Raw genomic sequence first — 27,938 nt, 5'->3', positions numbered from 1 at the left:
TTCTACTCTCATTACACAAATGACTCCTTAGCAGCTTTATTTTAAGAAACTACCCACAATTGGTAACACAACCGCATTTTATCTGTCACTGAGGGGAAGCTGTGACTGACACCTGAGCATGTCCTCAGCAACCACAAACCTGGTCCTATGCATCTAAGCAACTACAGTAACTCACCGCTCCCTCTGCTCCACACTGAATCACAGTCTTGCTTCTGCTTACAAACTTGCTTGCTAATCAGACATTTAATACTATTTATGCATAGGGAGGAAATATATAATTCCTTTATTGGGATAAAAAACGATACTAAAGAGCAGGTCAAGTTCCAAATCCAGCAGTAGGTTTTAACTGATGTTGTTCCCTTTTTTTCTCTCTTTTTTTTTTCTTTTAACAGCTGTAGCTGTGCACAGATGGAAAAACATTTGGTCAGAAAGCAGCAAATTAGTGTTTTCAGGCTAGAATTCTGTTCCCACCGCTCCTCCATTTCCATGCAGCTCAGAACGCTTTATTTCTTCTTAGCATTGACGTTTTTGCACACCCAATTCATGCCGTCCTTCAGATAGAGAAAGGCAATGTTAGTCAAGTGAAGGGAAAAGGAATCCCCCAATCCCACCCGACCGCCATTCTGCAAGCACTGTGTTCTGTCTCCTCATCTACCCCCCCCCCCCGCCCTCTGTGCCCAAAACTGCCGTGGGTTAAAAAAATAAAGGCTTCCTTGCTTGGCAGATGTTGTCACACAGAGGTTATAAAATCTTTCATCTGACCATAAAAAGTATCATTGTCTCGTCATGGCGCTATGTGTAGATCCTTCAAGGAAGGATCACTTTGCAGTCAAGGTACATCAGTGGCAGATGAAGGCTCAGTTCCAGGTTCAGCTACAGATGATTTGTGTAACCTCTGGCAAGTCATCTTATCTTTGAGACCATGGATTTTAGGGGGCAGTTTATTATACAGTCAGCTCCCCGTTAAGAATACAGCTCTAATTCTCTGCTCAGCTGCAAGCCTTGAAATCCAGATCCATGAAAGCCACTGCAATAACTGGATCTGGACCCTGCTCCCTGTTCCTCAGGGCCCCCACAGAAACTGGGCCCTCAGGGGTCCCACAGGGGTTCAGTGAGAACAGATGTGGTCATGTTTTAAGAGGCTGATATGCTCTTTAGAGTATTTCCGTAAAAATGTGTGCCTGACATCTCTGACCACTGCAAGCAGGATGGTAACACTTGTGCTGTGAATACCCACGTCGTGAGTTTATTGCTGAGATCCCAGAATGGGATATGCTATTGAAGGGCAAAGCGACATTTTATCTGCTCCTGTCACTTATCTGTTGTGAGATGCACAACGGAGTGCAAGATGCACAATCTCCTCATATTGGCGTCCCATCAAATCCTACGAGGTATCTCTGCCAACAGGGAGGCTCAGGGCAGAAAGAAGGCAGGTAGGGTTTTGGGGATGAGAGGAGAGTGGCACATCTTTGTGCTTGGAAATCGGGCAAACATCACTTTGGAGTTCTGGAGGGGGGATTTCACTGTATTATGTTCAATGGTCATTTCTGGATCATTAAAACGATAGTTAGACCCTAAGAAAGACCAGAGCCTTTGGGCCAGCGTCACTGCTAGCCCCGTGGTAGCAGTGTCACTGGCTTCCCATGCCCTTGTCCCCAAACTGCCAAAAGGCTGCCAAGGACCTCAGCTGCCCCAAGGACAGACGGCCAAAGGCACAGCACGGCAGGCCCTTGGGGTGAGCCAACACCCACTGCCATGCCTCCATGTTGCCCCTCAGCCACGAAGGTGGTGGCCATGTCGGAGGGGAGCTAAAGAGTTAAGAGAGAAGAGAGGGAGTCCTCAGGGCTTAATCAGGAGCAGAGAGGTTCTCACTTGAAAATACCAATTCACCTTGATAGCTGCGCTATGTGACACTTCTTATCTGAAGGGGAGCAGCAACTTCTGAAATCAGCCCTTGTTGCTGCGTTAAATAAAGAATAAGCGAGCCCAGCTTGTCCTGGGGTGCACATGAGGCCCTACACTAATAACACTTCCAACTCTAACCTTGGGGAGGGTTGATGTCTCCAGTTTCATTTATTTATCTCCACAGCAGAGATCAGTGTAAAACAAATTGTCTGAAATCCTCAGAGCAAATGGGAAAAGACGAGAGGTAGATTCATTTTAAGGCCCAGTAGCTTTGTGTCTTCCCCTTTCAATAACACTGATAACCTAGGTGTAAAACATGTAATGCCTTAAGCAATCAATAGCATGGTTTAAAGCTTATCACTTTAGAGAGAGAGGGAGCAAGCGATTCCCAGCATGAGGAATGCCAGGGTTTAACAATGGGGCTAGGAGGAGAGGTGTCAAGCCTTTGGCTTGATTGTGTGCTTTAGAAATCTGCATGATTGCCTGCAAAGAGTGAAAATAAATAAATAACTAAAAATGCTCCCACAATGATTTCAGCTTCCCCTGCCTCGGAAGCAATAATCACATTTGCACACATCATGGCATACAAGGCAAGCAGAGCTCCTCATTCATTTTGAATGTAGGTTTATTTGCTGAACCAGAACAGCTGAGACAGCTTAAAGTAATAAATATCAGCTGACACCCTCTGCTATTCAGCACAGTAATCCCAGAAACAATACATCACTGCAAAACAACAAACACGCATCCTATCTTCTACCTAATCTGACCACAACCTGAATTCACAGTGATTAAAACTCTGGCTGCTGCCATTCAAGAGCTCGGGAAGGGGAAAGACAGACCGTTTCAGCACCAGCACGGCGAGGGTCATAAAGCAGAGTTTATGATGGGATTTACCATGGCTGGGAGCCTGGCTGCATCAAGCGTATAATGAGGGCAAAAGAATGACATAGCAAAATGCAAGAGGAAAGGTGAACTCCAAACAGGCTTGAAATACGTAAGTAGGTCACCGAACTTTTAAAGCAGGAATAGATTTAAAAAACTCTCTTCTGGCATGAGTTAACTGACAGGAAAAATCACACTTAATCATAAATATCTCCCTGCCTGACAGTGATAAAGGGAAAATGAACATGCTCAGCTCTACGTGTGTTGTATCAAAGAGGTATGTGTGAGACACCTTCCTCATCTACAGCCACACCGCAGCTACATCTGCAGCTTCTGGTGCAACTTTGTTGGGGCGTGTGCGTTCTGCAGTGTCCCCAAATGCTTTGGAGAATAGCAAATGCAATGGAAAGAAAAAGAAACTAAAAGGTACGTTTGCAGTTTTTCTACCTAAGGTTTGACGCAGGATGGAGGGTTGGTAAGATAGAGAAATCCAGGGAAGCTGCTAAAAACACAAAGAACTGCTATGGGGAAGGCACATGGGAAGGAGGAAACGGTGCTTGAAAGAGTCAAGTCCACAAGGAGTCAACTGTTGTCATCCTTTGTCCCTACACACTCTGTCCCTATACCTGCATGCTTAAAAGATGGCTCTGTGCAGAAAGTACAATCCCTACAGTAACATTTAGATCTTGATAGATGTCCTTGCGCTGCTTTGTTGAGACACAGAGACACTGGCAGGTACTCGGAGGATGGAGACGGATACAATATTAGTATTCCAGCCTCAAGTCAACCCTGGGAAAACTTAGCCAGGGAAAGATCTCAGATCTTTCAGCTTTGCCTCTCTTAGCTCCTTAACGAGCAGCTAGTAAACTTTACCAAAGCAAAGAGAGAGAACTCCAGGGAAGAGGATAATGCTCCTTGCAGAGAAATGCTGCTCGGCACAACCCCGCCTTGCTGCAGTCACATCTGCTACTGTGCCAAGGGAGTTGTACTCTAACGCCCTTTGGGAAAGGACTGGTAGAGCCTTCCCCGGGAGAAATAAAAAGTCCTGCTTGAGATTAGCCCACTGCTTGCTTATTCTCTGCATTATCAGCTTTGCGGCTATGGGAGTGAAGTAATCTGACTTCAAACACAGCGAACAAGTCCTTTCCAACCCCATAAAAAGCCTCCCGATTTCTGCTCCCCTGCAAGCCAGGGATCAGGCAAGGCCACAAACTTGTGACCCCTAATGTGACCTTAAGGACAGCAAAGCTTAATCCTTTCATGTAATCCTCTGTCTGCCATAACAAATTGGGTCAGGCAAGTGCAAAATTCTCCATCTCTAGCATTTTTGGTATGCATTATTTTAACTGTCACTTTCTTCTCCCTCTGCACAGCTAGGACTGTGCCTTCATTATCTGTCATTTCTTTGCACCTCCAGTCATCATACAGGCTGGCTTTTACAGGCTCCCGCAAGTACATTATCCATTGTTTTTTGCCTGGGTGCAAGCTTTTCTTTTGTCCTCTGAGACCTTGTATCCCTGATGCAGCACTGCAGACTCCCTCCTTACCCTGCTTAAAAATCACAAGACTTTGTGCCATAATCTGGAAACACGGTTGCTTTTCCTCAACAAGCACCAGCTCTGCCTGCCCCAGGAGAGCTGCAGTCATCGAAATTGGTTTTAAATCACATTTACAAGTAGCCCCAGAACCTTGTTAAGATGTGGAAGATCCCCATCTAGCCTGCCCTGGCTAAGACATCTTTAAGACAAAATCTAGCTCTGAGGATACAACATTGCCGGCGGGTCCTATTCTGAATCTTGCCCTTATGAAAGTGCGGAATCGCAGCATCAGCATAACTTAGGTCTTGGGCTTCATTCTCAAGTAGGTTGAAACAGCCAGGGAGGAGAAGGCGGCTCAGCCCTTCCCACAGTTCTTTGGGCCAGACCAGCTCTGGCATAAATTAGAGAAGTTTAGTGGCTACTCTCAGTTCCACTGGCTTTTAATGGTCTCCAGGGGGCCATTATGCTTGGGAGACTCTGGACACAATACGCCGCAGCATCGTTCTGGAGGACGATTCCTCGGGGCAGGCTGAGCTCCTGCTGCCTTGATCGGAGACTCTTGCTTCAGACAAGAAACAAGCTGCAGAGCATGGACTGGTCCAAAGCCTTGAGTCATGTTTAATACACACCCTGGCCCCTAAATAACACCTCCAGCAAGAGGGCAGGCTGCAAAGCAGGGGAGTCCTTCCTGCCTGCTTTCCCTGCCAGCCCGGCCAAGGACTACAGTTGGAGATCTGGTCACAAAACACAACCCCAAGAGAGCCTACATGGCAGCAGAGAGCCGTTGTGAGGCAACAGTTCCCTTATGTTTCTCTGCTGACATCGGCGATCACCTCCCTCTCTTGCTGTACCCTGTGCAAGGGTCTTGGTGCAAGCCGGTGCAGGACTCTGCTCCAGAGGCAGAGCCCAAATGGCTGTGGCGGGGAGAAAAGGCTTTCCTGCTTTCCTAGCTAGGGCTGAAGGATAAAATCAGACCCAAGCAGACATTTTGCTTGAAAAAGCCTCTAAGCATGAGGGATACAACTCCTCTGTCAATGGCACCATGAAGTCTGATTAACAAGACAAGTGCTGCCCACGGTTACAGTCAGGAGGTAATGAAGTCTTCAGCTGGCATCACAGGGGCTACCAGCCGGCGTCCAGAGGACACTACATGGGGTTTCCAGTTAACCCAGTCACCTCTCTTCTGAGCCTGCCCAGGACATTGCTGGGCCCCTTTTCCAGAGTCCCCAATGGTTAATTTTAAAAGAGAAGATGACAATATGGATTCCCTCCTTAATTAACAGTTTTATTAAATAACCCATTTCAAATAATAGTTAAATTCTCTAAATTTATATCATTCTATTAACCATAATCTAATCTCATTAACCTTGAAATCCCCAGTCTTAACTACCCAATTCTATACACCATGGTGCTAGCAGCTAAACTAATTAAATGACCTTCAAACTATTTCTCCTTCATGTATTGGCATTATTTATCTTTGCTCATTGCTCTTCCTTCAAGCTATCACAAAAATCTTCCCCTATGAACTCTGTTCCTGCATGTACTCAGTACTAGATATGCCACCACTCCTCCTTGCAAAATCTGCCAGCAATGTCTCCAATTTTACTCTAGCTAATACATTCCATCAGCAGCAATGGTTAGCGTGCTCGCTCCTTGGCTTTCATTCTGAATACCTGATGCTTCCACGTCTTCATTTATTTTGCTGTCACTCATTGTCATTTCTCACAGAAGTCCTTAAAGCAGTGACCTGAGATTTAACTACACAGAGAGCTCCCGTTCTGAGCCACTGGTAGAGATATTGTGTACTACGATCCTCAAAAATATCTTTCTTAATCTCACTCTTTAAACAAGTTCTTCTTGATTCCCCTAAATTTTGAGCATGTTGACCTCTCCTTAGAGTCCCAGGACTGAAGACGCCATTTCTTCCTGGGCTGATCCAGATTTAGTTTAAAAGCCATCTCCCAAACCATTTTGTTCAATGAATTTCCAAGGAAAGGGAGAGCTTGGCATTCTTGCTGTCTGATTTGACAGGGCTGGAGTTATGGCAGAAGAGAAATGCAGGGGCTCTTTTTCTATAAGCTGTAGAGAGTTTGCAACTTCCCTGACCCTTCTGCAATAATCATTTATGGAATAAGCTGCAGTATTTAGGGCAATGAGACTGTGGACAACAAAGCGGGACATTATCTGGCCTGCATCTAAATTAATTCGTGTAGATAAGCATGATGAACAAAAGGCCTGCAAATACTTTTATTTAGCTCTTGTCTTCTGTTTTCTGGAAGTGAATGCAGAAACAGATTTCATTTCCCCAGTAAAGGGTATTGGGCTGCGTATTTTATTCTATTGAATGTATAGGGATGCACTGTACTTCAAGGAGAAGGCACAGTAAGAAGGCGCTATCAATGAAGAAGTGCGCAGGCCACTCCAGAGAGCCCACAGATCAGCTTGAGAAGGAGCCGTTTTTCAAAGCTCATGAACAGAAAGTGCCACTTTCTATCATTTAGTTCTTCCACATCCAACACGCGTCCCTGAATTTCATCTGCCACTTTACTGCCCCTTCGCAGCTGGAGAGCTCACTTGGACTTCCATAAACTAGAGGAGGGCCTGGAGGAAGGAAGAAGGTGACCTATGCCTGTGCAACCCTATGAACTGCAGCCTCACTTTCTTGATCACATTTCTTTGGACTTGAATATACACTGGCATTGTGGAATGCATTTCCCTCTACCACCACCACTTCAAAATAAAGATTAGAGTTGAAGCCTTTCACAAGATTGGCTGCAACATAGCTGAATTTGTATCTTAGCTAACTAAACAAAGGCCCTTTGGAGGACACCATCTACTACGTTTAGGTCTAAACATCAGGTTAAGAATTTTAAATCAGAAGAACTGCTGTACTGGGTCAGACCAATGGTCCATCCAGGCCTGCATCCCCTTTCTGGATGCCAAGGGAAAGAACATTTAGGAACAGGATCTCTCTTGCTCTGTTCTTCCCTCCCAGTCCATGGCCCAAGCTCTTCCTCATTCAAAAGCTGCCTCCAGATCTTAGTGGTCAGTGATTGCCTGCGGATCTCTTCTTCAGAAAGTCACTTAGTATTTTTCTGAACCAACTGACACCTTTGGTCTCCATTACATCCTGTGCCAATGAGATCCACAATTTAATTACGCAACTTGCAAAGAAGCACTTATTTTTATTTCTTTTAAGCTGTTGTCTGATTATTTCATTAGGAACGCCCTTCCCCTAGCAAGGTGAAAAATAGCATACAGTCTATCTGACATTTTTATACCTTATTTTATAAATCCTGAAGATGTTCCCACTCTCTGTCCTCTCTCTTCCAAGCTGCAAGTCCTAATTTATTTATTATCCCTGTGTACAGATGCCACTCTGTGCTACTGATCATTCTCGACAGAGGATTCTCAAATCTCTCCTAATTCTGAGCAGATATATGGACAATATTTTTTCTGATGAGAGTAGTTAAGTGCTAGAAGAGGTTAGCTAGACAGGCTGTGGAATCTCCATGCCTGGAGACATTTATAACTTGATTGGACAAGGCCCTCAGCAACCTCCTCTAGACTCGCAATTATCCCTGCTTTAAACATGAGGTTGGTCTGAAGATCTCCTGAAGACCCTTCAACCTAATTTTTTGTTGGACTCTATGATTCTGCTACTACTAAAATCTTTTTAGATGGGGCAGAGGCAGAAATTAATGTCATGTTCAAGGTATGGGCCCACCATGCCTTTATTCTGCTACAAAAGAAATGTTTTCTGGGATGTTTCTTGTTTGCTTTCTGATAATTCTCTAGCATTTGATTTTCCTCTCTGGCCTTTGATGAGCACTAAGCTGCTGTTCCCAACGATCTGCTTCCGAGTAATGGCAGCTAATTTTGAGTCCATCATCGTATGTGTATAGTTAGTATTGTTGTTCCTCATGTGCATTATTTTGCACTTGTCAACAGTGGATTTCATCTGCCATTTTACTGCCCACTCAGTATTGCGGGCTGCTTCTGCGACTCTTCATACTCAGCTTGAGATCTGACTATCCTGTGGCATCTGCAAATAAGGTTTTACTGAAACTGCAATGAAGATAAATGTCTTCACCATTCTGTTTCTTTAAATATCAGTGAAGGGAGTACTCCTAACTGCTCGGATTGCAAGCACTGCAAATATTTCATTAATTCAGGAAAGCCTAAGAGTGAAATAAACAAACCTAGGTCCCATTTACATTACAAAGAGCTACTATACTGCGGGAACTGGCTACAGCACAGGAGCCCAAGACACAGCTATTACAGTTCAGCACAGGAACACAGCTCAGCCCCCTCGGTGGGTTTTTGCTGCCCCACATGCTGCCGTTAGAAGTGGTCCTTGCCCCATGTGCAACTCTTGCGTTTCTCTGGATCAGAAAAATTGATTGGTTTCTCTCTGGCGCCTGGGCTGAGCGAAATGCCAAATGACATCAGTATCGAAGGTAAATCAGATTTCTAAAGTGCACACTCATAACAGTCAAAGGGGTTAATAGTAAAAGATGATTTGTTTTGTGAAAATGATTAACCTGACAGCAGTCTCTTTAAAATAAATCAGTGTCTTCATTTGGCCCAGCCAAGGGGTCCTGGGTGGGGAGGCAATCGCTCTCCCCTTTCCCAGGGATGGAGAGATCCCAAGGGCCCACAGCTCCCCCTTCCCTTTGCACAGGCAACGAGACACGCGCCCCCCGCATTCTGTGCTGCAAGGGTTTGGCTGCGCTGACCCTCCTTGGTGAGGCAGCCAGTCCAGCCCCACCCTGCAGATCAACAGACAACAATCTCTTACAGATGGCCTGCTGGCACAGCAAGCCTTCTCCAGAGTCTCACCTGTACTCCCTCTCCTGAAAGAGCTGAACAAGACTGGATCTGCCAGACTCTGTCCCGGATTGTGTGTAGGTTCAGTCCCTCAGCAATCTCCGAAGCAGGGGCAGCCGTCAGCAAATCCTGCTTGTTAGCGAATATGAGCACGGGGACTCCACTAAGCTTTTCTTCATCCAAAAGCTCAGCCAGCTCCTATATCATTTACAAGGGAGCGGGGTGGGGGGAAGATGGAGAGAGGGAAGGGAAGAAAACCTTCAACCACCAGTGGTTGTCTCTAATTAGAAATATATTTAGGGCAAATGCTAGAAGAGTGTGTTCCAGTGAAACCTAGATCTTATTATAAGAGAGCAAAAATGTATACAATCATCTCTGCCCAAGGTTCAAAAGCTATTTCTTCCAATTACAGGTTACAAAAATCTTCGTCTTGGTCTGAAATTAGCAGTTGCCTTAAAGGCTACAACTCTGTGTTTTACCAGTCCCTGCTCCTAGGAGACCAAAATTGATGAAACAGCAAAAAACATGTAAATTGGCAGTATGAGGAATCTGTCTTAAGTTACTGCCTGACTGGTATTTGTACCTGAGCAGCCGTTGACACCAGCCCCGATATCTTTGCTAACAATGAGTTTCAGGGTTTTGTTCCAAGTTTTATACGCTGCAATTTGAGCAGGAGAGGACTCTTTTTTTTCCCCAGAAATGGAAATGTCCCTCCCACAAGAAAGTGCTGGTGCTTTTGAAGGCATTGGCTAGCTGAAGACAAGCTAGATCAGCTTTACTAGCTGGATTTTGGCTCCATATGCACAGCACGCATTGGGTGGCATCTTGAGAAATGAGTTTGTTCATTCAAAACTGGGTGACTCAAAGAGATTCTTTTAATAGGTCAAATCTGAATCTGCAGTGGATCAACGATGGCTGAAATTCTTCATGTCTAGGGTTGTGCAATGGCCTCATGTGAAACAAGCACACAGTCTCAAGTCACTTCCCTATGTGAACATACGACAAACCCAGCAGAACTTGAACGTGTAGGGACTGCTGGCGTTGCAGATAGATGAGTACATGAGATTTTTGTGGGCTCCTTATTTAGCTGGAAAGGTCTCATGCTCTCAGATACTGTCCTAACATCTTTCATCCAGTGGCTAGAAACTTTTTGATTAAATGAGTACAGTCAGAGAGATGCTAAACTGCAGTAGAAATCTGACTCCCTCCCCCCAAAAGCAATGTTTGGTTTGGAAACCAGGACGAGAGAATGGAGTTATAAACAGAGTTGGCTGGGAATTTTTCAACAAAATGGGTCTTTCATCTGACACGACTGATTTATTGAAACCAAAAGTGTTTGCGGAAATATGAGGGGTCCAGGCTGACTCCGCCTGACTCAGGCAAGTGCTCTAAGCTTCTGCTTCCTCTCCCTCTCTTTTGCCCAATGAATATTTAATTACTGATATAAAATGAAATAGCTCCAACAGGGGAAAGATTCCCCCCATCCCTAGAACAACCAACAGTTCTGCTGTTAGGGTGTGTCCATGATACTTGAGAGGCGAAAGATCAAGTGCCTCCTTCAAATCAGGCAAAACAGAGGGCTTTAAACTAAATCTCCCATTTCTGGGGGGTAAATCTGTTGCCAGCTATTTTGGGACACTGTCACTTTCTGAATTTGACAAAAGAAAGTTCAAAAGTCCTATTTTTGTTCCATCCTAAAACACAAAATGTAACAAAACATCAAAACTTTGCAAAACGGAAATCTTATTTTCTGGCCAGTCCTAGTTACAAAGTTCTTAGTTTTTTTTCAATTACATCCAAAAGACAATCAAGTCAATATGATTTCCATTTCAACTTTGTAAATAAGAAAATAGGATTCCTCAGGGTCTTGGTTTGGCAAGGTTTAAAGGACTTAGAGAAGTTTTTGCTTTCAGTATTAGGCTCCATTTGCTATTATTGTATAACTTTAATGAAAACCGTTCTATTTAAACGGAATTAGGCTACCTATTTTCCTTGTTTCACATCTACCAAAATAATCTGCATTGAGGTTGAAAGGCAAGTCTCTTGAAATGCAAATTTCCCTCATAAACAACAAAATCATATTCCTAACTTTTGTGAGAAAGGGGCACTCAGAAGCACTGAGTTACTTCAAAGGAAGCTGGGCGTAAGTAACTTACCTGACCCGTTTCTTCAAACCTCTTCCTATCTGCACTGTCAATGACATAGATCTGAAAAAGCAGTGAGAGGAAAAGTTACTCGTCCCAGAAGACACTCTTCCACAGTATCATGTGCTTAAGTGAGCTGAGCCTAATAATTATGCTTTTGGGCACAACGATCCCCGGTATTATTTATAGCAAATGTTGACAAAACTTCATGACATTCTGAAAGGAGAGGAACTACCTCTTTTAAAGCTGGTGGGGGTGGACGGCCATGTGGGTAGGATCAGAAAGGAGCTGGGGGCAGTACTGGCGATGCTCTCACCATCTCCACAGCATCTATTATCTGAAGAGAACAGGAGACTGCCTGGTATCTTTTCAAATGACCGGCTTACAAGCTGAAGCTGAGCACAGGAGGACAAAACCTGGCGAGCCAGACATGGTCTTTCACCCTAGCAAACAGTGTACAAGCACTGCACTGGTGTGACTGTGCCATGCTGCCCTCTAGCAGGACGCATCACCTCCTCAAAAAGCCACCAAGGCACACAATGGCATTGAGGGGACAGATGAAGATTGGGGACATTGAGTTCCTCTCCATCAGGCGATCCTATTGCAACCTCCTGGAGCAGGTGGTTGGGGAGGAGGGCTGGATCCAGCCTGCAAGCCTCCATCTTCAGCTGCCAGCTTGTCCACCAGGATGATGGAGAAGACAGGGAGCAGCCGGCTCACAACGACTGACAGCAGAGTCCTGCCACCCTCTCAGGGCTGGGCACCGCATCTCATGGTCCACAAGGAGGTCCCAACCAGACACCTGTCCCTGGTATGGAGAAGGGTGGATCCCCCGGCCTGCAGGCTCCCTGCCGTGGGAGGGGGTCTCCACCCTCTCCAAGCAGTATGGCACGTGCTGATTTCTTCCTGTAAATGCAAACAAGCCTTCTCAGTGAAGGCAGCTCTAGGTCTGCACAGGCTAAAAGGCTCCTCGAAGGTCCTCCTAAATACATAATTAGTAAGTCCAGCCACCCTCCTTTCCCCTAGCAATGCTATTGCAGTTCAGAGCGCATACGTATCAAGCTACATCTAAAGAAATGGGGAACCTCAGTATAACACTCAGGCAAGAATAGCCTGGCATCCCTTTTTCATTACTTGGTACGGGAAGGTTTTTGAAGAAGGGTGCTGGGACAGCAGACAGGGACAGGACTGGTGACAAACACTGAGCATTTTGCTTCCAGTCCCTGCCATTCCCCATCAGCGGTGATTGAAGCTGCTAGCATGTCATCTGCATGCTCTTTGGTGGCTTACAGGGAGCAAGTGTCAGCCTGGTTTTCAGGGAATAGATGAGCACAGCACCCTGCCATCAAGATAAATGGCATCCTTGCAGGCAGTCTCAGCATAAGACTCCACGCTTCCAGGATAATTTTGACCAAATAGTAGGGGGATGGAAGATCTCTAGCAGCAATATCTATTAAACTGTAGGCACTCCCTTAATGAGCAGTGTTAGAGTTGTTTGAAATGGGACCAAACACACAGCAGGAGAATCTGTATGCCAGGCCTGAGGAGGTAACCCAGCAACCTCACAGACCTCTCTGCTGATCACTTGGGGTCTGCGGTCCTCCCGGAGCCCGGCTGATGCACACTGACAGAGGCTGGGGGACACGCAGCAGGGCTGGACACAGCTGCGTGGGGATGTGTCAGCAGTGCACGCACTTGGTCCACGTGATGGGGAAAGGCCCGTGGGCACACCGTGGCACACAGCCTCTCCCCGCAATGTGATCCCAAGCACGTGCACCAACACTGTATCAGCTACGTCCGTCCTCTCTGCCCCTCCCAAGCATCCACCCCCGTGCATCCCATTTGGGGTAGGAAACACAGACCAAAAGAAAGGAAGAATCATAAAATTGTTTAGGTTGGAAAAGACCTTTAAGATCATCAAGTCCAACCGTTAACCTAACACTGCCAAGTCCACCACTAAACCACGTCCCTAAGCGCCACATCTACATGTCTTTTAAATACGTCCAAGGATGGTGACTCCACCACTTCCCTGGGCAGCCTGTTCCAATGCTCGACAACCCTTTCAGTGAAGAAATTTTTCCTAATATCCAATCTAAACCTCCCCTGGTGCAACTTGAGGCCATTTCCTCCTGTCCTATCGCTTGTTACTTGGGAGAAGAGACCGACACCCACAAGAAGCTGCAAGGCTGGCAGTTGTGCTCTGGGGTGAAACTGCACTGTCATCTGTCCTCCTTTGGGACATCTCAGGGGCAGCTTAGCAACACATGAACACAATAGTCGAGTGCTACTTCTCAACTGAAAGGCAGCACCTCCCATATTACGGTGCTTCTCTAACTGGCAAGGAAAAGCTCTGAGTCCCAATCAGCCAGGCTTTCTCCTGCACCACTCCATTCCTTGCTAGGGAGCTATTTTGCAAGATGAGAATTGGAGACAACAGCGCTCGGGGCAAAAGCCACAAAAGCACAGCACAGAGAAGGTAAAGTATGTGCAGAGTGCCTGCTTCCAAACCAGAAAGCACTGTGCCAAATAGCTGCAGGTGCCTGCCTGAATATGCAATCAGCCAGATATCCACACCTTATTTGCCTGGGTTACGCTTCCAAATATCACAGGTGTGTGATGCAAGACCAAGCTCTCATTCAAAGGCACCTGCATGGATTTGAATTTGCAATCACTTCCTGCTTTTTAATACTCTTTAGAGGGTCCTTTCTGCTTTGTGCAATATAGTTTAGGAAAAGACAGAAGCAGGGGGTCCTGGGAACTGTAGTGTATCTCATCTCCACCCTCCTTCTATGGCCAGGGCCACACAAGAGCCTGTTTCTGGCTGTGCTGCTCAGTAGCACAGTTCGCCAGTTTGAACAGCCAGTGACCAGACCATGTTGGAGAAATGGAGCCTGAGAAAGAAATGCCTGTAAAGTTGGGTGCCTCCTTTGAGCAACATGCCAAAACAAAACCTGGAGTAAGTGGGTTGGGCAGAAATTGCAAGTGGTGAGACTGGATGAAGAAATAACATGAGGGGTAAGTTGGCTCAATTTACAGATGCACAACCTGCATCAGGTTTGTCAGAAGGTAAAATTACCGGCTAAAACAGGGGTGAGGGCTGGCAGAAGACAGAGAGTCATCAGCATATACTTGATCCCAGTTTTGGTGTGTATGGACATAGCAAAGCACTGCACTAACATGCCAACAGCTCCCAGTCTGGGACTGGGTGTCGGCATGGAGCGCAGGCAGGGGAGCTGTGCTGGTTTTGGCTGAGATAGAGTTAATTTTCTTCGTAGTAGCTAGTATAGGGCTATGTTTTGGATTTGTGCTGAAAACAGTGTCGATAACACAGGGATGTTTTCGTTACTGCTGAGCAGTGCTTACACAGAGTCAAGGCCTTTTCTGCTTCTTACACCACCCCACCAGCGAGTAGGCTGGGGGTGCACAAGAAGTTGGGAGGGGACACAGCTGGGACAGCTGACCCCAACTGACCAAAGGGATATTCCACACCATATGATGTCACGCTCAGCATATAAAGCTTGGGGAAGAAGAAGGAAGGGGATGTTCAGAGCGATGGCATTTGTCTTCTCAAGTAACCGTTACGCATGATGGAGCCCTGCTTTCCTGGGGGTGGCTGAACACCTGCCTGCCGATGGGAAGTGGTGAATGAATTCCTTGTTTTGCTTTGCTTGTGTGCACGGCTTTTGCTTTACCTATTAAACTGTCTTTATCTCAACCCACCCACCCCAGTGTGGTGCTTAGTTGCCGGCTGGGGTTAAACCACAACAGGAGCTCAGGTCCATGTGCGCACCAGTTATTCCCTCTGGATTCACACTGCTGCTTCCCCCAAACTGATTCTGCTTCTATCTACCCATTTTCTTACTTGTATGAAAAGAAGGGTTTTCTCTGTACATTGCTTTAACTGGGGTGGGAGGAGGGCAAGGAAAACAACTGCTTTCATCTCCTTCAGTCTTCAAATTCACCTTTATTTCTGCACCTCCCATGCAGCACACACTGGGAAGGGTGGAAGCCCACAGGCTGGTGTAGCTCATTGCCTTTGCCAGCAGTCTTCCAGATATTGTTTTGTGGTTACGCAGTCTCTGCAGCCTGAGCACCTGCCATAGCAGGCAAAGATCCCCTAGCTGCTGCTTTGCAGTGTTGACTTTGATCTGCACACCTACTGCCTCCCCACCACACACAGCTGCAGAGCTTGGACTCAATAGGCACAATCACCTCACAGCCATGCCATGTCCCCCTTCTCAATGGCCACAGAGGAGCACGTGAAGTGTGTCCTGCTAGTTTCTCAAACCCAGATCTTTCCCCTAGGAAGATCTCACCATTACTCTTTGCAAAAGCAACCAACTGGGTTTATGCTGTGGTGGCTGCCCTCAAACACCAGATTCCAAATTAAGGCTGAAAAAGAGGGATCTGCACAACAGATTACTGAGGATTTATTAGTCCCATTTAAATAACAGCTTCATTTGGACAATGCTTTCTAAATCTGCAGCCGCAGCCAGGCCCTTCAGGACCCTGACACGAGCCTTGGAGCAGAGTCCTATTCCTAGTTGCTCTGATCCTTCTGTGGAAGTGCACTGAAGCTCCTGACATTAGTGAGTATGTGTGTGACAGGAGGGAGGAAGGGCGTCTTTCCGAGAGAACTTCCCAGTTTCCCATGGGAGCCCTGCAGACCTTGCCTTTTCTCTGCTCCCACAGGCAACATTGCTTGGGGTGGGGAGAGGCCTGGAGCCCCCAGCCTGCCTTCATCCTGGCACACGTGGCTGCATGTTAGAGGTGCTCTTTGAAACTAGTCAGGACAGCACTTGGAGGGTCCCAGGGTAACGTGCTCTGGCATGGAAACACAAAGGTCCTGCACTGTGAACATAATTGTAGTCATTTGTAGCTAATTGTAAGGTAATTGCAGCTAAGATGTCAAAAACATTAAAGGACAGTCTTATGATTAAAGGACCAAAGGAAAAGCCAAGGGGTCTCTCTGTGTCCCTCAGCCAGAAGCTTTCCTATCTGATGCCAGACATAGCATTTAATTCTGGTGTGCCTCAGTTTCCCCGCCTAAAAAAAAAAAAGCACCATACTGACCTACCTCTACACATGAGGCTTAGGTCACTAATGCCCATGACAGGCCTCCAGAGTCCCCAGTGAAAGGAGCTATAGATGGGCAAACTACAAGTTATAATGTTCTTTCATTTGAAGGAGATTCAGATGAGAGGAAAGGAACTGGCTATAACCAGCACCATCCTGTGAAAGTAAAAACATACAACTGAATGATTTCTCCAAACATCACTGTGTTTTTCTTACTGCACCCAACCAATCTTGCCATTTCACTCAGAATAACTCCTGTTACAATGGCGATGGTGTTGCTGAGGACTGGGACATTACATTACTTGTTCTTGAATTTCTGGCTAAGACTTTGGAAAGCCATTGCATGAACACAGCATTCAACTGCAGCCAATACTCACAAGGATATCAGTGTTTTCAAAATAGTTCCTCCAGTATGGCCTGATCTTCCTCTGTCCGCCTATGTCCCATACATTCAGCTTGAAGCCTTGAGACTGTACACTTTTGATGTTAAAGCCCTGGAAAGAGCAGAAACAAAGCCACATAGAGCATAAACCTGAATGGCTGGATCACGTACATAAGCAGACATTAACACCTTATATATCCCATGCCTGCAACATGCAGTGAGATGGGCTGGGCAGCCACAAAGATGGATCGGCTGTGGGAGAGGCGCTGGCAAAAGTGAACACAGCCGCCAAACCATCAGTTTGCCAGTGTTCTTGGGTCAAGGGTTGATGCTGTCATGGCTACGGAGACATATGATGTAGTTAGTGCCCTGGGAGGGCTCAGCAGGGTGGGTGCAGGAAGAGGTGGGAGAGCTGCAGATAAGGAGAAAACAAGGGCGCTGTAAGAAGCAGGGTTGAGCTTGTGAAAACTGAGTACAGAGTCCCAGCTAACACGAAGCCAGAGGTCTCAGCTCAATTCGACACAACACAGCTAATGCCGGGCTTAAAAGAGCAACAGCTGCACGTCTGAAGGGTCCATTTCATCAATTAGAGCACCAATTGAAAGGGCATTCAAGCAGAAAAACAGGATGTGGCATGGGCTGGCAACATGCTGCCACACCACCCAGGGGACTGGGGCTTGGAATCGGGGTGTCTGGGCTGGGAGCTTTGGGAGGCAGCTATGGGGTGAGGGGAAGCATCTCCCATAGCTCTCTAGCAACCTCCTCTGGTCAACACAGGAGCGATGCTGCAGTGCTTCTGATGGGAGACATCCCTCTCCCCAACCCCGAGGCTCAAAGAAAGGGGACTAGAGGCATCAGAGAGGGAGTGCTGGAATATGCAGGACCCTTGGAGCTGGGTGAAAGAAGCAAGGAGACAGGGGCTTGCCCAGTGCTGCAGCATCCCCTGTACATTTCCCCTGTTTGGCAAGGACAAGAGGAACAAAGTCTTATCCATACAACCCTAGCATGACCCAAAAGCCTTCTGCAGAACTCCACGGCACTTACCCACTTTTGCACTACCTGACAGATCTGGCCTGATGCTCTCTGGCTCCTTCAGGGAGCCTCCTCTTATGCAGAAAACACACAAACTTAATGGTACACAAGGCTCTAGTTGCTCCCGCTTTTACTGAAATACTCTGCTGAATCATTAGTGCTTTGTATAATAAGGCAGGTGGGACCACAAGAACTGCCTTGGGCAGGGAAAGGCCTTCCTCACCTGTGTTGGCGTGATGTGGCTGATGTCCTCAGATGCCAGCTGTTTCAGGAGTGTGGTCTTGCCTGCATTATCCAGTCCCAAGAGGAGGATTCTCACCTCCTGGTCTGGCGCGCTTTTCAGTTTACGCAGTATTGACAGTAAACCCTAAATCCACAAGAGAGATCATAGCTGTTACTTCCCCCCGACTCTCTCCTTCCACCATGCCATGCCCTCCTCCCTTGAAATGGGTTCAGTATGGTGGTGGATCCCAGGACACCTTGAACCCCTTCCTGCAGCCCCTATTCCCATTTCCTCTTCTACTCCTCCCCCTCGCCCCTATTTTCCTTCATGTCGGAGAGTATCAACGAGGTCTCAGCACAAATGTCGCTCAGTGGAGTGCACCACTGGCTGCATTGCTCGTCACACAGCTGTTTGGCATTCCCTGTGCCAGGAAGACAGCGCCTACGCGTATCACGCGTAGGAGCTGCAAACCAAGTCCTCGCGAGCTCTTCATTATCTTTATCAGAGGGAAAACCCCATTAATTTAATCTCCCTCCTAGTTAACTGCAGGTTACTACGTACCTGACATCAGTTCTTTTCATAGTAACTCCCTGATCATCTCAAACCCCGTTTATCTGTCTAAAACATGCTGGACCCATGGGGCACGTGCAGTTCTGATTCTCAGGATGTAGCACTTAACAACTATCTCAGATCACCACACATCCTCGCTAAGAAAAGCACAGTGGATTTCAGTCATTAGCCAGGCTCAGCTCTCTGAGCTGACAGTATCATTCAGGATTAGGAAACAGAATATGCAGGTCAGCTCATTTACAACCACGCACGTTACAGCAGCACACCCAAGCTTTTGTCAGTGCCACTGCTCAGAGACCTGCACGTCTCTAAAATGGCTGGAGGAATATTCTGGATCCCGGCACATAACCGAGAGATGCAAATCACCCCACTTCCACCTGCCTCTCGCTGCCCAGCCCAGCCCCAGAGGAGAGGGGCAGTTGCAGCCAAGGGCACAGGAGCAGGCTGCGAGTCCATAACTGCCTGGGTGTCCTTGGACACGTTGCCGCGCTGCTCTGCAGCCCCCTGCTTGGCAGGGACCGCTCCTTGGAGCCTGAGCAGTGCACACCACACTGAGAGCCAGCCTGGGGACACAGATGCTCTTGCAACTAATTTGCCTGAGCAAATCCGGGAGAGGAATACACCTACAGCCCTTTCTGGAGCCCTCAGGACTCCTGCTCGGTCTCTCCCACACAATTCCCATGTTGAAGCCCACTAAGACCCAGAGCTAGGAACAAAGTTCAAATGTCAGCATAAACCTGGGCCCACGGGGGCCCATCTCTCAAGCTTTTTTGTTCTCCCATTTGCAAAATGGAGACAATGCTTATTGTCAACCTGCAAGGGTGAATCAGTTAAATGTCATGAAGTGCTTTGTTGCTATGAGGAACTACACCCGCTAAATATTCCTTCTGGGAGCCAAAGACTGGGCTGTGAAGGTTGTTCCCGATCCCCTCCAGATCACGGCAATCAGAAGCCTGTCCTCAACATAAAGAGCTGCAGGACGTGGTACAACTGTCACTGCTGCAACACATCCCCCGTCTGTAGCAGTGCCCTTCTGCTGACTCCTGGAGAGCCCCAGCTCAGCCATTTGCAAACCGCCGCTTTCGAACACTCATCACACCGCTCCGAGGCGGGAAGCATTTTGGAAAGGACACGGCGCTACAGGTTGCGATGCCAAAGCTTTCAATAATGCAGGATGAAAACACACTGAGATTCAAATGCACATGAGGTTCAATCCACCCCTCCAAGCATTTTCGATTTGCAAGTAATTTATCGGTTTTCCACTTAATTACCAGACACAGCTCAAAACACATGCACGATGTGTAAGAAACAGGGAGAAGAGAAGGAACTTAGTAAAATGGGTTTGAAGGATATTTGTAGAAAGTTGCAGGATTGCCACTGCTGCTGTGCTTTTAAAAAGCACTCTGGAAAGCTGAGGTTCAGAAATTCAGAGCTCGTGCAAGGAACAGCAAAACTGCAGTCTTACAGCCCAATAAGTGGGCTCAGGGTATCACCTATTTCATAAACAGGCTGGTAAAAAACTGGGAATCCAGGCCCCGCTCAAGAGCTGTTAATCAGGAGCGGGCTCTGCTTGGTAGAAGGTGCCATGCCTGCACAGTGCAGGCACAGTAAATCCCCAAACTGCTTTTAGTTGAAGTGTACAGGCTTGTAACATCACGTGCTGAGCCCTGAGGGCCAGATGCTCACAGCTGGCTCTTGCCATGGGCCTGTAGCTAATGAATTTGAAGGGCTGTGTTCAGTGCAGCCAGTTGCTGCAAACCCTCCCAACCCAACAGCTCATCTCCCCGGCCGCAGTGCCCAACCAATGTTCTGCCCCGATGACGGTCTGTACTTCCACATGTCTGAGGGAAGAGAAAAGGAACAGCAACAGAAATACCTCTAATGCTTGCTTGTTTACATGCATGTCCTAAGTGCCCTTGACATCATTAAAAAACACAAGTTTTAACCGCAGGACTAGCAACACATTTTCTTTTCACCTGCAGTCAAATTTACAGTTCTGTTTGTGGGCTTGTAAATCCATGGATTTCAGCTCGGTGTGGACAGACCCCACAGCAGCAGGAACTCTAAAATTCACACGTTCTCCCTCCTTTCCAGGGAAACACTGAATTCCCCATTCTTATGGGCCTGACCCAAAGCCAACACACACCAGCCAAAGTACTACTGCTGACATCAGAGAGCTCCGAATCAGGCCCTATTATTTTAGTTTATTGCTCACAGTTAAAAAAAGAAGCTGTTGAAATGCTAATCCTATTCACAGCACCACTTGCTAAGAGCAGAGCAGTGTATCCCAGAGCAGATCAGGATTAGGAGCCTTTATATTTCAGAATTCAACTCCAAAATACTGAGCGCAAAGAAATGTATTACAAAGTATTGCTTATCTACCACGGAGCAATTCTCAGGGGTCGGGAAGAGGAACAGTTGTAAATGTTAATAGAGCTTCTCCCATTGTAGACGGATGCTATTTCTGGGCTAGTATGACAGCCTATGAGAAAACGATCAGCATCGTTCCATATTCTACTCAAGTGACACTGCTGCATGGCTGATCACAGGATTATCTGGGGTAGCCAATAGAAGAGAGGATATATATAGAAATATAAGTATTCTCTAAGGTATAAAGTAAGCTGATTTAAAAGGCTGGAAGACAAGCAAGCCAACATAGAGAAGTGGACTTTTATTTCAGTAGCCAACGGCATAGGTTACATGATATGTATACACAACTTAAATCAAGAGCCAAATAATAGTATTGGTTACTATGATTGTTACGCTTTTGTAAATATTATTTAAAACTTCACCCAGCATTCTCCCTCTAGTTAGTGAAGATTTAGGATTAAGGAAAGCCATGCACAGACGGGTTTCTAACATTTTTTTTTAATTAGTCTTATGAGCACACTGGCTAGGAAGACAGAAAGCATTTCCTGATAGCTTAGTAGACTGGAAAAAATAACTCAGCTGAGTTTCCTGCTGCATGCCACCACTATGTGGGACGAGCAGCCCTTACTGCATACACACTGGATGAGCACTTCTCTGCTTGCAAACACAACATTGAAACTAATTTGGGCTGATGAGAGTCAGAAAGCAAACCCTTGTTATTGATGGGAGATGCCAGGTAGAAAGCCATGAAATGGGAAGATCTGGTGCAAAGAGGATGCTCAGAAGCAATAAGAGAGGAGCAGGCCTTTGAAGCAGGGCAGCAAACAAATGTCTCGATGCTGGGACTTAACCTGCAGTGAGAAGGGAGGATGCCCAGGATGCCTGCATGGCAGCCAGGCCAGCGGTACTCGCTCACTGGGGTGTCCAGAGTGAGGAGCAGGACAAGTCTCAAGCAGGATGGTGGAGATGTTAGCTGGCTGAGGAGCTGCAGAGACAACTCACAGGAGTATAAGGGCAGCGTGTCATTTGCACAAAACTAAGCAGGCTGCGGCATCTGTAACAGAGAAGGGAACTGCAGATGCTGTTCAGATAATGAACAGCACAGCGTGGCAGTGCGTGCAGCCTTTGGAGAAGGGCAGCCACACAGAGCAACTCAAGGCTGGGCACAGTCAGCCAGCAACTACTTCTTGGTCACCTCTGGGTTAAGCAAACTATGTTTTATGTCAGATTGGCTTGTTTAAAAACATCTTTGTCCTTGGTGGAAAGGGTTTTCTTTACAAGCACCATGAGGAGACAGACTGATGGGGTCAGCAATGAGGAGACTGCATTTTCCAGACAGTGAGTGGGGACATACAGAAAGAAAAAAAGACTCCTGACAATTACTATGAAATCAGAGTGGGGCATTAAATTCAGAGATGCAACTAAATGGGCAAGAGCACTCATAAACACATTGAGCATGAAAGCAAAGCTAACCATCTTATTAGCATCCTTCAGAAAACAGGGATGTGTGGTTTTATGAAAGTATATCATTGCTAGGTTTAAAATACCCACTGAATTATCAAAGGACTTTCAGTTATAGCTGCATGCAGTAATCCTATTCTCTTAAAAAAAAAAATACAGACATATATAAAAATACAGTGACATTTATAGTCCTAGCTAAGGGTTTTGTGGGTTTATTCAGCTTTAAATCCATGCTGTATATGGGTCTTTTGAACTAGTTGATGCATGTAACTACATCCTGTACCACAGAAGCCACTGAAAGGAAGATTCACTTTATAGGCCAAAGCAAAAATTGGTTTGGGACAAACAGACCATTGAGATAATCTGTTTAAATATTGTATCAGATTGGCAATATAAAGCCATAATGGAAAGAACAATTTCCCCTTGCACTGAGGGCTAGATACACGGGGCATGGATAAAGCATGGCCCACAAGCCCCTGCAGAGCACAGTTGATTCCTATTAGGAAAGAGAAGTAAATGTATTCTGTTTAACTTTATTAGCCACAAAGCTCAGATAATGAATTTAAAATAAAACCACCTTCAGTCACCAGCAATTGCTTATCTTCTAGATGTGGATATTTAGCTAGAATCAGATCAATTCATCGAGACGCAATACAGCCACAAAGCTCAGCACCTCAGCCTGCCGCTGTGACCACATCTCCCCCACCTCTACACCCCTGCACGGACGCCCTCTTCCCTGCTGCTGCAACCACAAGTCACTTGTCTTCACCCCCAAGGCCCTTCCCAGCCAAGCACGTTTGCCATAGAGGTGACAGCTCCTATTTCCCCATGGCTTGTGATGCCAGCCCCAGCACTGCTGAGCCCCGTTCTCAAACCTTTCTGCCTTTCCTACAACCGTGGGAGAAACTTTGCAAAATATCCATAAAACCACGCCGTGATTCTCCTGCTAATTCCTTCTCTGCCACACCTACAATCCTTGATGAGGTTTAGGCAGCGAATATGCCAAGTTCGAACCTGTCTTGGACTCTCCTTACTCATATCACTTGGTTATCTCTCACCTCAGACAGACCGTATTTCCACGGCATGGGGAACATCTCCGTGTTCTGCCTGCACAGCACCTAGTGCAGATCTGGCCCACAATTTACTTGTAATTAGTCAACATGGTAGCAGTTCACCATTTTTAAAGAGTAAGTTAAAGATAGAGGGTGCATGTGACGATTTCAGAAAGTCACGCAGGAGAAGCTGACATGGGGAAGGACGAGGGGCTTAGCTGAGCCAAATATCCTGCCTTCAGCAGTGGATATTTGAGGCTACATTTGTCGTCCAGGGTGCAATCCTGCGCACACAGAGCTGGAGGAGGGGAGTCCTTCTTGACAACTGCACTGATTAGCTGGTGCCCTGAAGAATGATGTTTGATTACCTTTATCTTCGGCTGCAGAACTGCAAATGTCACTAATGGTCATAAAATCACCCAGTCTTTTTCAAAATACAACCGAAGTAAATTAATCTATTGAGCGCAGTTTATTCAATACTTCTTACTCTGGCAAAACTCCCAAAAAAATCATTTGCTTGCTGCATGTCTCCACCATATGGTGTCATTCAATGCAGACTTTCTTTCCTGCATTGAAATCCAAAATTTAATGGAGTCGAGCCACCTACAGAGTTTTTCCAGCTCAAACCTACTAACATAGTTTTCTGTCAAAGAGGTTGCACAGCACTTTCTGGTTTGGTATATTAACCAATACCAGCGTGAATCCTCCTTTTGTAATTAAAAATCAAACTCCTCTGGTTTTAGCAAGTTTGAAGGAAGCATTTTGCCCTGGACAGAGATGAGCTGAAGCCCAGCACCGGACAATGTCAGCAGTCTTTGTCTTATTTCAGAACTTGAAAGTCTTGGCCAGTTGCTGGTATACTGTTCTATCTGCAGGTAGTTTCTCTCATCAACGTCTCAGCAATCAGTAAAATAAACCAAAAACATGACATGGAACTGTACTGGGAAACTAAAGCAGCGAGGGACTATTAAAGCTCTTGAAAGCTTTTTTTTTTTATTGGGGCTATTTTAAATAGAGCCTTACTGCCAAACAACAAGGGACAAAAGAAAGACATTCTGGGTACTAGGTACACCTACAGCAGACAGCAAATAGATGCTGATTTTGCCAGAAACGAGCTCAAGACCAGGAGAAAGATGCCTAACTATGCATTACGCTATGCTGGTATTTCATCCTCTCCACCAGATCTGCCTAGTGTCAGCTAGACACTCCATGACTCAGTTTCCTCAACTGTAAAATGGGGCCATGCTTTGACAACCCTGGTTTTGACACGATGATGTCATCTTCAATCAACGATTTTAGAAAAACACTGGCCATCCTCTGGCCCCGTTATCTATCAATAACACACCATCTCACTCAGTAAAGATTGTTATTACAGTGACGAGGAAGCCACAAGCTCTGCTTCACACAGCATTTCCTAAACTTTGGAAAGCAGCATATCCTTTCATGTAGCAGCCTCCCTTCGCCCTTGCTGTGCGCCCACCACAGATGCTGCTTAACGGCGCCAAAGACTTCAGCACTACACATCCCTCATGCTATGCAGTTTTATGGCTCATCTTTCCCACCATGCTCCACCTATGACCTTCCACCACCCCTGCCCCACAGCTGTGAGAAATGCTGGTATGCTCTGCAGGAGGAGACACTTCCCCTCAGTACTTACTCACTTGGATGAACACTGAAATAATTTAAACCTCAGCATTAACCCTCTTATCACTGGAGTTGGAGCAAGCAGTTGTTGAAGGGGGTTTAAGCACTTCCCAATGCAATCATGACATGCCAGAAACACGCTCACGGGCAGCTACCACGGCTCAGATGACAAGCAGTAAATTGTTACATCAAGCTGTCTGGATCATTTCTGACTGCTGACCCACACCCCCAGGCTGCCATAGCTGCTTTGGATATATTTGCTGGTGTTTCAGAGAGTTTCTACCACTAAGGATTATTCTGTTTTAGTGAAAGTTGAGAATCTAGAGAGACAGTACAGAGCTCTGCAGTCCTCTGCCAGCCCAGCCAGTCCACCCGGCACCCCGAAGTGCCACCCACCCTGCCTGAGAGGCTGCAATTCAAAAAAATAACTCCCAGAAATGGAAAACAGACAAAGAGGCAGTAAAACGTTGTATCAAATAACACGAACACTGGAAAACACCCAGTCCGCCCTCTCCACACACAAAGCACTCGGGTAACAGCAGCCAGATCCCAGACTACACCAGCTTATCAGGACATCACAAGGCAGAAGAACAGATTTGGCCAGCAGCAGCTGCAGGCCAAATGTGTCCCACAAAGCACTGCACTGCTGGAGGCAGCTGCCCTCATCTTTACAGCAGATGTCCATCCTGTGACGGCTTTGGTGTCTGGTGTGACATGCTCCATCATCAACCGATCTAAAATAGAGCAGATCCCACAGACCTTATCTCAATCTCTTTCTCTGTGGCCCAGCAGGTGGGGACGCAGCCAGAATTAACCCAGTGAAGATGAGGAGCTGCCTTTGCCGCTCTTGCTTACGCCTCCTCCTGTGCTGTCTACTTGCATGAATCCAGCTTGTGTCCAGAGGGCTCCTGGACAAAACACGGCTTCACCCTTGGGAAAGCTCTTTCTCCACTGCTATTTCCTTCTGCCTGTGCTCTCTGCACACGCTGCATCCTCAGCAGCAGCTCCCCCACCTACCGCAGCTCTCTCTTACCGCCCCTCACCCAGCAGCCCCAACCCTTCTTTCCAGTCCTCGCTGGACTCTGCCAGCATCCCACTTGTCCCACCCCAACCACTCTGGCATCTAAACCCCAAGTTGTATCCAACACCCCGGCCCATCATCCAACCTTACCCCAACCTCAATTCAGACTACACTACACCCTCACCACCCAGCCTGTCTCCCACGATTGCCCTCCACCCTAACCAGATCCTTCACTGCACCCAAGACCCCAATTCCTCCCTTTAGTCCACATTGCTCCCTCTCAAACAAATAATGTCTCCCCTTGAACACTTCTTTCCTCCCTGGGTCCTCTCTTTCTCTCGTCAGCATCAAAACTCCACTTCCAGCCCTTCCCACAGTGTATTCTTATCTCTTCTTTTCAGCCCAGACTGTCCCTCATCTCCCCAGCCCCTGGCAGAAACCCCCAGAGCACACAACATCCCAGCAAACCATCCTAGCCAACCAATGTTGACCGGGTTTTTCCAGTGACTCACCAGACTGTTCATCCCACCCAATTGGCAGGTTTCTTTCAGCCCCTGAGCACCACACCTCAGTCCTGTCCATCCCTGAACATCCAACTCCTTCATCCAGGCTTTCTCTGCCATGACTGAACTCCCCTTCTAAGATTGTTTATCAACAACCAGCCCTTCCACCTCAGCAAGCTCTGCTATAGATCCCTCAACTCCTGTAGCCAGGATCCAAGCCCCAGGGTAGCCCCCTCCCATCTTGGCTGGATTGTCCAGTGTCCCTTCACAGTTGCAGATGCTGCCAGGCTCTCCATATTACTCACTCCCTGAGCACTGTCCTCCATCCTCGCCAGGCTTCTCCATTGTTCCTTCCCTCCTCAGGCCAAGTGGGCCACTGCCATCCTGCTCCCCAGCCCTCCCGAGCACCCACTCCTCCATCATGCCTTCCACACCTTGACTGAATCAACTCCAGGCAGGGTGACTCCATCCCAACAAAGGTCCCCCCTAGCATCCTCAAGCCTCCCAGCCCCTGCCAGGACCCAACTCAACCCCCTTCTCTGGGTCCCCCATAGCCTCCAGCTCCTGCCAGGACCCCAGCCCCAGCCAGGGTCTCCCGTGGCTGGAGGCCCCAAATTTACACCGTCCCCAGCCCTAGCAGCATCCCTTTGGCTGCTTGCCCCCAGCCCCCATGGACCCAGACCCCCATGCCCTCCTGACTGGATGCCCCTGCCTTACCAGGTTCCCGGTGCCCCAGGCCCTCATGCCCCCCCGGGTGGGCACCCCCGGTCCCGGTGATCCCAGGCCTGCCAGACCCCCTGGGTGGGTGTCGCCAGCCCTCATGGTTCCAAGCCTGCCAGAGCGCCTGCCGTGAACCCCGGCCAAGCACGCCGGCCCCATGGCCCGAGGTCCGCCAGACCCCCGGGTGGGTGTCTCCGGCTCCCATTACCCCACGCTCCCCCGCGGTGGGCGCCCCCGGCCTGAGGCCTGCCAGGCCCCTCTGGTGGGCGCCGCCAGCCGTCCGCTGCCCGCCGGGCCCGGCCCCGGGCCCCCGGGCCCCCCGGGCCCCGGCCCCGGCCCCGGCCCCGGCCCGGCGGGCCCCTGTCCCAGCCGCCCGCCCCTCGCCGCCCGCCGCGGGCCCGACACCCCCCGCCCCACTCACCATCCTCTGCGCGGCTCCGGGGTTACCATGGGCAACTGCGTCACACACACGCCGCCGCTACGTACAGCGTCAGCGCTTCCCGCCGTACGTACGGAACGTGCCGACGGCAGGCGGGAGGGGCGGAGCCCGGCACCACAGCCCGTAGCTAGCCCCGCCCCCTCAAT

At 47.7% G+C, this 27,938-nt stretch overlaps 1 protein-coding gene across 1 annotated transcript; it reads right to left on the bottom strand.

Annotated features, from left to right (window-relative positions):
- Nucleotides 1-20: 20 nt before the first annotated feature.
- On the bottom strand, nucleotides 21-27,809 carry ARL3 (ADP ribosylation factor like GTPase 3). The gene is made up of 6 exons (XM_050899347.1): nucleotides 27,775-27,809; nucleotides 18,013-18,156; nucleotides 16,753-16,869; nucleotides 11,312-11,362; nucleotides 9,168-9,353; nucleotides 21-551 (listed from the first exon to the last, which is right to left on the bottom strand). Exons 1-6 carry the CDS (start codon nucleotides 27,775-27,777, stop codon nucleotides 504-506), a joined length of 549 nt encoding a protein of 182 aa, XP_050755304.1. The 5' UTR covers nucleotides 27,778-27,809; the 3' UTR covers nucleotides 21-503.
- Nucleotides 27,810-27,938: the final 129 nt, after the last annotated feature.

The sequence above is a fragment of the Gymnogyps californianus genome, chromosome 6 (assembly GCF_018139145.2).
Source record: "Gymnogyps californianus isolate 813 chromosome 6, ASM1813914v2, whole genome shotgun sequence".
Taxonomy (NCBI): domain Eukaryota; kingdom Metazoa; phylum Chordata; class Aves; order Accipitriformes; family Cathartidae; genus Gymnogyps; species Gymnogyps californianus.
Note: the sequence above shows the minus strand (reverse complement) of the source record. Positions and strands in the feature narration are given on the sequence as shown.

What these genes read in the sequence shown, in the direction of transcription:
- ARL3 (XM_050899347.1), bottom strand. An exon ending in TTGAAAACACTGATATCCTT is followed by an intron (nt 11,363 to 16,752) that starts GTGAGTATTGGC and finishes CTGCTTTTTCAG; the next exon opens with ATCTATGTCATTGACAGTGC. An exon ending in TTTCAGGAGAGGGAGTACAG is followed by an intron (nt 552 to 9,167) that starts GTGAGACTCTGG and finishes CTCTATCTGAAG; the next exon opens with GACGGCATGAATTGGGTGTG.